General features: G+C 43.7%; 2 protein-coding genes across 2 annotated transcripts in view; one reads left to right on the forward strand and one right to left on the reverse strand.

Moving 5' to 3' along the window:
• Nucleotides 1-4,923, forward strand: part of Mtmr10 (myotubularin related protein 10) — a 52,883-nt gene extending 47,960 nt beyond the window's left edge. Inside the window, exons 15-16 of the mRNA XM_036188050.1 lie at nucleotides 1,239-1,421; nucleotides 1,968-4,923. Coding sequence (XP_036043943.1) covers nucleotides 1,239-1,421; nucleotides 1,968-2,564 — 780 coding nt within the window. The 3' untranslated portion in view covers nucleotides 2,565-4,923. The remainder of the gene's footprint in view (nucleotides 1-1,238; nucleotides 1,422-1,967) is intronic.
• Nucleotides 4,924-10,073: 5,150 nt separating this feature from the next.
• The window catches only part of Fan1 (FANCD2 and FANCI associated nuclease 1), a 30,585-nt gene continuing 27,682 nt past the window's right edge, over nucleotides 10,074-12,976 (reverse strand). Inside the window, exon 14 of the mRNA XM_036202150.1 lies at nucleotides 10,074-11,141. Coding sequence (XP_036058043.1) covers nucleotides 11,004-11,141 — 138 coding nt within the window. The 3' untranslated portion in view covers nucleotides 10,074-11,003. The remainder of the gene's footprint in view (nucleotides 11,142-12,976) is intronic.

Raw genomic sequence — 12,976 nt, forward strand, 5'->3', positions numbered from 1 at the left:
CCCTCTATTCTAACTAATATTTCCTGCTGCTTGTACTCAAGCATACTCTGGAGAAATGTGGGGGTGAGGGATGTGCAACACCCCACACATACACACACACCACCACCACCGCAGACCAGTATCAAGAGGAGAGGAGGCTGGTCTTGTCTCACATGAGAGTCCTCAACACAGAGGCAGCAAGATTGCTCAGCATTGCTGCTTGGGGAACTCAGGACTCAAGAGAAACTCATATTTCTGTGCTAGACAGTGTTTTACATTAATCAGTTTGAGAAGGAAATTTTGTGTGATTTAGTCTATGTTTTTCTACAAAGATTTAACAGTTCCTAATGTAAAACTGAAGCCCAGAGGCTCTCAAAGTATAAAATAAATGGCTTCCCAGTTACACACCTGCAATCTTACCCCCTTATGATTTGTGTGCCCGCCTTACTGGGAACTCACCCTTCTGGGCTTTTCTTGCCTCCCTCAGCCATCCCCACCTTCCCCCTTCACTGACTCATGCACAGGTCTGTCTACTGTGCACACACACGTGTGTACACACACACACACACACACACACACACACACACACACACACAGAGAACTTAACCATTTCTCAATGATTACAAGCTTCCCCTGCCTGTAATGCAGTTATATAACCTGATTGCTCTACATTTTCTTCAGAACATTTATACTTTGCCTTTTTTTTTCTAATTTCAAACAAATTCCTGGCCTTTTAAAATAGAAAGTTAAAAGATTCAAAGTTACCAAATAGACAATAAGAGCCGGTCATATTTCTTCCTGGGAGCTGTCTTATAGGAACTTGCTGCTGCACTCAGATGAGGGTCCTTGTTCTACGTCACTAGGTGACTGCTTAGTTTTCAGAGCCCATCTCTGTTCTGTGGTAGGACACGCTGTCACACACTTGTTTGCGTTGTTCCGTGTGCTGCTGTGTAAACCTAGGACTCTATGTTTGTAAGCCTAAAGTAGGGATGTCAACAGTCATCTAAGGTTTGCAGGGCCACTTTGGTGATAACGTGTTTTTTTCGGTTAGCACCTCATTGCCCAGAGTGCAAAGCTTCCTTGGTGCAGAGGCTGGAGCATGATGAACAGGCAGCGTGTTTCTCTCGCTTACACCGTCATTGTTTTCAGGGTAGAGTTGTTGCTCCCGTGAGCGCTCTAGTGACAAAATCTCCTGTGGGTAGAGGCAGGAGGAAAGGTGGGGTGTGTGTATCTTCTCACACGTGTGCTTTGCTTTACAGGAGTTTGCTATCAGCAAAAATATCCAGCTGGGTGATGAAAAGGGCTTGAAATTCCCCTCGGTCTGGGACTGGGCTCTTCAGTTCACAGCAAAGGATCGGACCCTTTTCCACAACCCCTTCTACATTGGCAAGAGCACTCCTTGTGTACAGAATGGCTCCAGGAAGTCTTTTAAGCGCTCAAAGGTAAACTGCAGACAGCAGCCCATTAGCAGTAGAGACCCCATCCCCACATTGGTGCTGTACCACGTGTCTTTAGACACGGTGTCTTTACAAGTGATAGAAACAGGCACTTTGCCGGGAAACAGCTAGTGCAGATTTTGAGAGGCCTTCCTTTTTTTAACCGATGTGATAATAGCTTGACTTTTTTTATAGTCAGCATAAGAGATGGCAGATGGCAGATCTGAGCCTGACTTCTCACAAGCCTGCCCATTCTTCCTAGAAATCGGCTGGTATAGATTCTTTTCCTACCTCCACAGTCTGATGAGCATGCACTAAAGCAAATGGTACTTGCTTTCCTTCTAATCTCCTAACATGGAAATAACCTTGGAGAGTCAATCCAAAAAGCTAGTCCCAGAGAAGACCAGCAGCCCCACAGGGAAAGGAGGACCACGTCCTTCAAGGGGAACCCCTCCTAACATCTGTGAATCCTAGCTGGTTACATTGCACCACTAGTCCTTTGGAAAAGTGGGTGCTCCAGTAGAGTAATGCCAAGGTCTGTCTTCTGTGCAGAAAAGTTACAGCTCCACACTGAGAGGAATGCCGTCATGCTTAAAGAATGGAATCATCAGTGACCAAGAACTGCTTCCGAGGAGAAACTCACTAATACTGAAACTGAAGCCAGACCCACTTCAGCACACCGACAGCCAGAACAGTGGAGCGGAACAGTATTTTAAAGAGTGGTTTTCCAGACCAGCCAACCTACATGGCATCATCCTCCCACGTCTCTCCGGAACACACATAAAACTGTGGAAACTGTGCTACTTACGCTGGGTCCCTGAGGCACAGATCAACCTTGGGGGCTCCATCATGGCCTTCCACAAGCTCTCTCTCCTGGCTGATGAGGTGGACATGCTAGGCAGGATGCTGAGGCAGCATCGGAGCGGCCCTCTGGAAGCCTGCTATGCAGAATTGGACCAGAGCAGAATGTACTTCCGAGCTGCAGGTCCACACGCCACCCTGGGGACACCCGAGTTCCTCTCCTCTTCATTTCCATTTTCTCCTGTAGGAAATCTGTGTAGACGTAGCATCTTAGGGACACCGTTAAGCAAATTTTTAAGTGGGGCCAAAATATGGTTATCTACTGAGACGCTAGCAAATGAAGACTAAACCGAAGTATTTTCTGAACATACTGCGAGAAGCTGTACATTTTCCCTTTGAACTGAAATTGCTAATCTAGGTGTTTAAAACATCATTTTATATGTAAGAAGTTTGCACTAATATTTAAAATGCGCTTAATCATGCTGCCTTCAGATATTCTAAGGGCAGTGTGACTTCTGGGTTTTGTCCTCTGTCCTTTGGGTGTGGCCCATTTGGATCACTTGCAGCACACACCCATCGTCCCACCGGAGATCACAGGAAGGTTTCTCTGCTATGTGAATTTCGTCAACATCTATTTCCTACCACCCATTAAAGGTTATCTGATAGTCAGATTACACCCCAAAGAAGGTGGATAGGGAAGTTCATAAATTAGTTTTTAATGCATTTCCGGTCATCTGATAAAACTCCCAACAGGCCTCATCCATATGTTTCTCTGATTGAACTTAGCTAATGAGGGTTTGTGTTCCGGGTTAGACTTCGTTATTTTAGTTCACCTCCTTTAGGACCTTAGATCACTGTGTTTCAAAATCACAAATTTGCTTTAATTCCATTCAACTAAGTTTTAAATGCACTGTAACTTTAAAGCATTCACTGTAGCTATTTAAACCTAGAAGTGCCTTTGACATTAAGAGTAACAAAGAATAACAGAGGGAAGTGGAATCCCACTGTTGAAAGTTAGGGCATTTAGACCACACTGTGTATCGGGAATAGCTTCTTGCCAACAAGCCTCACCAATAGCCAGTAGTTTTCAAAGCCACAATTTTGTCCCTCAGGAAGTCACCCTGCAGTCTATGGAGTACAACCCTTAAAAGCTGTTTAGGCAGCAGATGCACAGCTCCAGCTGTGGCCAAGGGTGCCCAGTCCAAGGACAAGAGCATGCCACACTCTCACCATGGGCTGCTGGGAGTGCTCTGGCCTCCCATGATCACATCAGCTGACAAGCTGACACAGGCCAGCACTCCTCCTTAGAAATAACTGCTGGGGCCACAAGATGGACACATGCACAGACTGGAAGACTTCCCCAACTATTGCCATTTTAATACACAGAGATGCTCCCCTTCTGGCTTTGGGGGGCAATGCCAAGAAGCTGAGAAGCCCTTGTTCCAAACCACGCTAAGAACCTGGCCAGCTTTACAAGGCCAAGTTCAGAAGCTCCCAAGTGTTGATGTGTGGAGGGCTTCTTTTCCCCGTTTAAAGGTGGCTATTTCCTAATGGACAATGGCAGTGTCTTAAGTCACCACCTTGGATTTCAAAATACTTTATAGTAAAGTGCTGATTTGTTTGGTTTTCTAAAACAGAATTTCTCAAGATAGGTTGGCCTGTGTATGTGCGGCTTAGCCAGTTCTACTTTTAACCTTTCCTGACTGTTTAATAAGTCTCTGCGTTTAACAGAGCACATGTTCTAACAAGGACAGCTTAATGAGTCCTGCTCTTATGGCCGAACCTACTGTTTCCACCCATCCATTGTCGACTTACGGAAATAGCATTATCAGCAGTGAGGATGCTCCAGTCCCTGGCTGCAGAGCAGCCCCGGGCCCTGAGACATGACCACGCCACCACTGGAGCCTGATAGTAATCCCCCCATTTTCATTAAGCTGCTTTGCTACTTCTGTAAGTTGTGCTAAATGTACTTGGGGGTTGATAATTTATTTCCTTGTAATTTTCATCCCTCACATTTACTCCAACTCCTTGAAGAACTTAGTTTTTGTTAACTTACAAAGAGGTCAGGTACTATTAACACTACTTTATGATGGAAATCGCATATTTTTGTATGATAATCAACTGTAAATGTTTTTATATTTCCACTGGGTGGTTGTTATAGCATGATTATTGTGCCACAGCTTATTGTGTGTAAAATTTGTAAAACAGCTCCAAAGTCCTAGTGTGGCCTGTGGGGCAGCTGCTGTTAGCAAAAGTGACACTGTGGTGGCCGATGAGGTAAGCATGGCCGCATGCCACATTCCAAAGAGCTCGATGCCACTGTCTCCGAGGCCCTGTGGGCAGAGCCTGGGCTGGTGGTGCCCCGCAAAGGCCAGTGACACTGGACAGTCTAGTGCTAACCCTAAAGGTGGAGTGTCTCACTGTTGTTTTATGATGGGAACCAGTTCTACAACCAAAAAACACCTAACTCTATTTAAGGAAAGGACGTTAATTTGTATTGACAGGAGATGAAAACGGTTCAACAAGATCTTCTTGCTGTAGCAGTAACCTCAAGCACTTAAAACTTGGTGTTGAGATAAAACTAAAACCTTTGTGCCTAAACACAACTGATGAACTGAAGCAGGATGAGCAGGTTGCCCGGATACTGCTCAACAGAAAGGATGTAAAGGGAATTCTGACTGCTCAATAAAATGCCATTGAAACCCTTCGTAGTCGTCACCTGTATGAAACAATCCGTAAGCCCATAGTGACTGGTGTTGGGGGGGCCTCGGCCCCCTGTACTCATGTGTCTTTCATCATCTCTTTTGAATACCCTCTAAGATGGGTGGAGAAACGACTCTCACGTCAATCACAACTGGCTGTAGTTAGGCCACATGGTATCAGTGCTCTGCCCTAGCTGCTCTAACACTGGGGAATTCTGTTTCCCTGAGTCCCTGGAGACTGGGAGCCCACACTGAGTTCTGAGCCTGCTGTAGAGTTAAGTCACCTCCTTCTAGGTCCCTTCTCTAACCTGAGACTCTTTCAAGCAGTAGTAGTGAGCAGCCCTGTTACAATTACAATGTATAAAATTAACTCGACCTAGCCAATGGGGATGTTCCTATAAAGGATGTACAAATGGGTCTCATTTGTACATGTCCTGTCTCATCCCTAACTCTGTACCTAACCACCCACTGTGGTCCCTCCCTCCTCTTTGTCCCTATCTCCAGTGGATCACACAGATCTTCCCAAATCTTCCTACTTTTCCTGTTAGCCCAGCCACAAACTCCAGCAGGCTTTCCCTGGGGACCTGCTCACCAAGCCTGCTAGAGAAGCAAGTAGGCCAGCGAAGCAGACAAGTGAGCTTTAGATCTCTCTCCATCCTCTCCTCCAAACCCAACCCCTCAGTCTCATCCCCAGCTCTGGAGCAAACTACCTGTTACAGCCTCTCTTCACTCTCTGCCCCATTCCCAGAAGACTATGCAGAAGTTGGTAGAACACCCTGCTTTTCCCTCCTGTGGACCACTTAACCACCCCCCCCAGAACATCCCCATTTTTAAATTTGAAAAAATAAAATGCAATAAAGCAAAAAAATAAAAAAACACCCAACAACAACAAAATAATAGGAATCGGCAAACATTGCCCATTGATATCTCTCATCAATAAAAAGACAGACTGACCAAGGAGGCAAAAACAGGATCCATTCCTCTGCATCCAAGAAACATCTTAATTTCAAGGACAGATATCACCTCAGGATAAAAGGATGGAAAAAGATATTCCAAGCAAATAGAACTAAGAAGCAAACTAGTGTAACCACTGTAATATCTGGCAAAACAGACTTCAAAACTAATCAGAAGAGATGGGGAAACACTTCATAGTGATCAAAGGAAGTATCTACCAGGAGGACATTACAATCCTTAACATCTGTGTACTAACACAACAGCACCCAAGTTCATAAAAGAAACACCACTATAGCTTAAATCACATTGACCCTCACACTAATAGTGGGAGACTTCAATACCTCACTCTTGCCAATAGACAGGTCATCCAGACAAAAATTACAGAAATGGAGCTAACAGATGTTATAAACCAAATGGACCTAACAGATATTTACAGAACATTTTACCTAAAACACAGAAGAATATATATTCTCCTCAGAACTCATAGAACTTTCTCCAAAACTGACCACATACTTGAACATAAAGCAAGTCTCAACAGATACAAGAAAACTGAAGTTACACCTTGCATCCTACCTGACCACCACAGATTTAAGCTGGTTATCAACAACAGCAGAAACCTTACAAACTCATGGAAACAGAATAACTTACTACTGAATAAAAAATGGGCCAAGACAGAAATTAAGAAAGGCCTCCTAAAAAAGGAATGAAAATGAATAATACACAAAATACCCAAACTTATGAGACACAACGAAGTCAGTTCTAAGAGGTCATAGTGCCGACACCAAAAAAGTCAGAGATTTCATACTAATAACTTAGACTCCAGAGCAAAAAGAAGCAAACACCCAAGAGGAATAGATGACATGAAATCATTAAACTGAGGGCTGGAATCAATAAAATAGAAACAAAGAGAACAATACAGAGAGTCAATGAAACTTGGTTCTTTGAGAAAAATCAAACCGAAACTAACTGAAAGACTGAGAAAGAATATCCAAATTAAGCAAATCAGGAACAAAAAGAGGGACGTAACAGTAGGTACCCAGGAAATCCAGGCACTCCTTGTGCTGGTTTGAATAGGAATGGCCCCACAGACTCAAGTGTTTGAGTGCTTGCCCCACAGGGAGTGGCACTGTTAGGAGGTATGGCCTTGGAGGAAGTGTGTCACTGTGGAGGTGTGGCCTTGGAGGAAGTGTGTCACTGTGGAGGTGTGGCCTTGGAGGAAGTGTGTCACTGTGGAGGTGGCCTTGGAGGAAGTGTCACTGTGGAGGTGGGCTTGGAGGAAGTGTCACTGTGGAGGTGGGCTTGGAGGAAGTGTCACTGTGGAGGTGGGCTTGGAGGAAGTGTCACTGTGGAGGTGGGCTTGGAGGAAGTGTGTCACTGTGGAGGTGGGCTTGGAGGAAGTGTCACTGTGGAGGTGGCCTTGGAGGAAGTGTGTCACTGTGGAGGTGGGCTTGGAGGGCTGAGATACTCTGGCTCTGCCCAGTGTGGAACTCAGAGTCCTTTTGCTGCCGTGAACCAAGATGTAGCACTGTCCTCTCTTTCTGCAGCACCATATCTGTCTGCATGCCACCAAGTCCTGTCATGATGAAAATGGACTAAGCCTGTGAAACTCGAAGTCAGCCCCAATCAAATGTTTTCTTTACAAGAGTTGTCATGGTCATGGTGTCTCTTCACAGCAATAGAAACCCTAACTAAGACACTCATAAGGACATACTGTTCTCTACCAATTGGAAAAATCTAAAATAATTATAATTTTCTCAATAGGCACTACCCACCAAACTTAAATCTAGAACATAAACAATTTAAATAGACCCTTAGCCCCTAGTGAAATAGTAGCAGTCATTAAAAGTTTCCCAAACAAACAAACAAACAAACACAGACAAGCCCAGGGCCATATGGTTTTAGCACAGACTTCTACCAGACTCTCAAAGAAGAGTTACATTGATTATTGCACAGAATAGAAACAGAAGGAATATCACCCAATTCATTTTATGAGGCCATAGTTACTCTGATACCCAAACTACATAAAGACTTAACAAAGAGAATTAAAGACCAATTTTTTTGTATGAGCATAGATGCTAAAATTCTCAGTAAAGTACTTGCAAACTTAATCGAAGAACACATAAAAAAGATCATCCACCATGATCAAGAAGGCTTCATCCTAGAGATGCAGGGATGGTTCAACAGAAATTGGTAAGTGTACTCCATCATATAAACAGACTGAAAGACAAAAACTACATGATCATCTCATTAGATGCAGTAAAGGCCTTTGACAAAGTCCAACACCCTTCATGATAAAAGAACTGGAGAGATTAGGGGTACAAGGGACATACTTCCACATAATAAAGGCAGTTTACAACAAGCCCATACCAACATCAACTTCAATGGAGAGAAACTCAAAGTAAGTAATTCCACTAAAGTCAGAAATGAGATAAGGTTTCCACTCTCTCATACCTATTCAATACAGTACTTGAAGTCTTAGCTACAGCAATAAGACAACTGAAAGAGATCAAGGGATACACATCGGAAAAGGAGAAGTCAAAGCATCTTTATTTGCAGATGATATGATAGTATGCATAAACGACCCTAAAAATTCCACCAGGAAACTCCTACAACTGAAAAACACTTTCTGGAAAGTTGCTGGTTACAAGGTTAATCAGTAGCTCTCCTATACACAAATGGCAAACAGACTGAAAAAGAAATCACCCTACACAATAGCCTCAAATAATAAATATCTTGGTGTAACTCTAACCAAACAAAGGAAAGACTTGTATGATAAAAAAGTTTAAGATAAAAAGAAAGTGAAGAAGATATCAGAAGATGAAAAGATCTCCCATGCTTATGGATCAATAGGATTAATATAGTATATAAACGGCTGTCCTACCAAAAGCTATCTACAGATTCAGTGAAATCTCCATCAAATTCCAACACAGTTCTTCTCAGATCTTGATTGACAATTTCAGCCTCATAAGGAAACACACACACACACACACACACACACACACACACACACACACACACACACACACACACACACACCAAAAAAACAAAAACAAAAAAACCCTAGGATAGCTAAACAATCCTGAATAATAAAAGAATTGCTGACAGTATCACCATCCCCAACCTCAAATTGTACTGCACAGCTAGAGTAATAAAAAACAGCATGATATTGGCACAAAAAAGACACATTAAACAACAAAACAGAACAGAACTGAAGACCCAAACATAAATCCACACACCCATGGATACTTGAATTTTGACAAATAAGCCAGAAATACACACTGGGAAAAAGACAGTATCTTCCACAAATGGTGCCATTCAAACTGGATGGTTGCATGTAGAAGAATCCAAACAGATCCATACTTAACACCTCCACACAAAACTCAACTCCAAATGGATCAAAGACCTCAACATAAAACCAGATACACTGAACCTGACAGAAGAGAAATTGAGAAATATCCTTGAACACACTGGCACAGGAAAAGACTTTATGATAATGGATTGAACCTCTGAAACTGTTAAGTGAGCCCCCTCAATTAAATGTTTTCCTTATAAGAGTTGCCATGGTCATGGTGTCTCTTCATAGCAATAGAAACCCTAAGAGATCAAGTGATAATTTTTATTGAACTCTGCTCCTTAACTAGGCAAACTGGGTTAGTTACCATTCATTACTAGGCCTTAAATGAAAGAAGTTGAGAATGAAGCTTCTATTCTGGCTGAGGTGGAAGGCTGGTGGGTCATCAGCGGGGCCTGGATTAGTGGTGTATGGAAGGTGCTGTAGAGCAGTATCCTCAAATTAATGCATTTCTGCAAATATAATTATTCTGATGCTCTCCCCAGCCTACACATTTAAGCAAAGCCCACTGAGTTGTTGGTTTTTATATTTGTTACATGTTTTATTTATTGTGTATATATTAGTTTGTGTATACCATGGTACAGAGGTGAAGTTCAGAGGACAATTTTCAGACCCTACGTGGGTCTTAGGCTTCAAACTCAGATCAGGCTTGGGAGCACCTTTATACCCTGAGTCATATCTCTGCGCTCCCTTCACATTTCACATCTGTGTGTTTATTAATCTGATTGTTCCATGAGAGATAAAGTAGGATTCTAGTGGCCAGAGCACTCATAATGGGCTTCCCCACCCCCTTTGAGACAGTCTCACTTTGTAGCCCAGTCTGACCTTAACCTTAAGGTAATCCTGCCTCAGCCTCCCAAGTGCTAGGATTACAGGTGCGAGCCACCATTCCCAGCTTTACAATGTGCTTTGAGTAGCAGGAAGATTTTTTTGTTGTCTACATGAAGGCCTCCTCCTCCATTCTCCAGTAATTGTTACCATACACTGTATTGTAATGGGTTCTTTCCATATTTTCCTCCTCCCCCAACACTTCCTGGTAAGCATGGGAGCCAGAATCATACGATATTACCTTCCTGGCTTTTAAACTACTATACCTGGCACACAGTAGCTTGTCAGTTCATAAATAAATGACCATCTCACAGTCAACTGTGGGATTGGAATGAGGTTCTAGACCAACTTTTGACAAAGTAAGAATAACTGAAGAGAACATTTTTTCCCCTGTCTTGGCACACATTTTCATCACACATAATCCAAAAGCCTGAAGTGTGGCATGCACATGACACCACAACTGAAATACTCTGAATTCTTCCTCTCTTGAAATAAAGAATTTATTTTTGGTTGTTCCCCCTCCCCTTAAGGAAATCAGAATTTCTATGGTTTCTTCCCTTCTTGGATAATCATGAGACAAACCCAAACTCAAGAACTTCCATTGCCAGCGTGTTTTGTAGAGAAACATCATTTGTGTTTCCAAAAAACTCCCAAAGGTGCATCATGTTCATTTTTTCTCTGGCTTTTTCTTTTTTTTTTTTTAGCCTACTAATATGGAAGCATTCAGCTCCTACAATGCCCACGCGGAGTTCTACATTTTCAACAGTCCACACACTGTGGATCCAGTGCTTTCCAGTATACAGCAAGGTCTGTGACATACAGACACTGTACAAGGATGAGTCATTCTGATCTCAGGTGTCAGGACAAATCCAAGCGAAAGCAGCATGAACAGCTTTATCCTCTTGGAGAGCTGTTCCTGTGGCTGGCCAGATGTCTCCAAGGCGACATCTTTCAGCCCAGACCTTTGCTCTTAGCTCCGACTGCAACCACGTGGCAGACTTCAACTTCGGCCCCCAGCTTCTGTAGTTCATCCAGCCAGATCATCTGCTTACAGGAAAGGCGATCACTGGGGCCTTTCACTTCCACCAGCTGGAAGAGAGGTTTCCAGACTTACCAACATCTTACTGAGACGGAGAGGGACCCAAAGGGGCTATAGCCACTTAAACGGCCACCTACGTAGATGGGTCAGTCTACACCACTGTGCACATTTACAGCAAACAGATATGCAGCTGGGAGATCCCTTGTGAAATTACTCTGTGGCAACTAGACAGCTCTGGAGAATCAGTTCACTGGGTCCGAAGCAACAGAAATAGTTTTAGAATGTGTACTGGAGTGCTGTTCCCTATTTCAACCCTTCAATCTGTTACGTTTGCATTTGAACCTAAACTTCACATTGTGGTGAAGAAAAGTAGGACTTAGTCTCTGCCAATCATCCCAAAGGCTTCATACACACCAGTCTCATCCCCATGTCTGTTCATCACATGCACAGTTTCTTATGTCTCAAGGATCTGCTTAAGCTCATTTCACAGAGACCTACCCAGTCTCTCAGGAGGATCTTCCTGGGTACTTTGTCATGATGTTTATTGTAAAACCAAACTGCCTCCTTTTTCAATGTTTTTCAAAGAGTCAGTCTGGGTATTTAACTCAGGTTGTCAGGTTTGGTGGCAAGCACCTTTAGCTATCTTGCTGGGCCCTAAAGTGTTTATTATGTATCAGGTGCAGGAAGGCAGGAGCTGGGCCAATGTTGTTCACTGCTAAGTTAGGAGACAGCAATAAAAACAGTCAGGGGAAGTGCAGGAAACGTGTGTGTGTGTGTGTGTGTGTGTGTGTGTGTGTGTGTGTGTGTGTGTGTGTGTTTCCCCTGGGAGTGGGGTGGGGAGTGTTGAAACAGGGTCTCTCTATGTAGCCCTAGCTGCTCAAATTCACAGACAGCAGTCTGCCTACTCCTGCATGCTGAGCTGCAAGCATGACAACCGGATTTTGACTCCCAGAGCTCATTAGGAAAGTACGGCATGGCGGGACGCACTAGCTTGGGGAGGGGTAGAGATACAGATCTCTAGGGTAACAGTGAGATGAAGGACAGCAAGTGCTCCAGGAAGATGCAGGAAGTAGAATAACCATCTTGTTCTGGGTACCACAGGGAACCGGCTGACGGCTCCTGAAGGAATCCTGGAAGCAAGCCTCTTCTAAGCCAGGCTCATCAGCCAGAGGCAGCTCCCCTCTGACCCGGAAGCTCACATAAATGAGTGTGAGAAGTGGACCTTGGGAAGGTTGGGGCCATTCTTTCAAGGTCATGGTGCTAGAGTCTGCTCTGATACCAGAAAAAAGTCAGTGTGGGTAATTTGTTGGCATTCATGGAGATTGTGTGCCCAAACCTACAGGGTTGGCAGAAGAGGGGCAAACCTTTCAGCTCTGACGAAGTCTGGTAACTGTTTACAGTCACAGACCAAGGCGAAACAGAGGCCCAGGCTGAAGAATTAAATTCAGTCCTTTACTCAACAGGCCTGGCGTTCTAAACAAAACAAACAAAAATATTCTCCTCAGAGACAGCAAAATGGAACTGAACAGTCTGCTGCTCCTCAACAAAAGCTGTCTCATTCCACTCCTTGCAGCAGACAGAAGAGCGTCTGGAGAGATCACAAAATACACAGAAAGTGTAGGCACAGAGCTTCTGGAACGAAACACAAGAGAACTTCTCTGTGGTTTCAGATTATGTAAGTAATTCTGATATCTGGCACCTAAATTTGATCAATCTTTAAATTTTCCCATCATCAAAGAATACTAAGAAAATAAAAAGACAAATCACAGACGAGGATGAAATATGAGTCAGAAAAAGAGGGCGAGAAGAGGGGGAAGGAGGGGCAAGCTGAGGAGAGAACACATGTGTAGTGTGTGACGTGTGTGACAACGCCCACCAGCGAATG

Source organism: Onychomys torridus, chromosome 1, assembly GCF_903995425.1.
Source record: "Onychomys torridus chromosome 1, mOncTor1.1, whole genome shotgun sequence".
Lineage (NCBI taxonomy): Eukaryota > Metazoa > Chordata > Mammalia > Rodentia > Cricetidae > Onychomys > Onychomys torridus.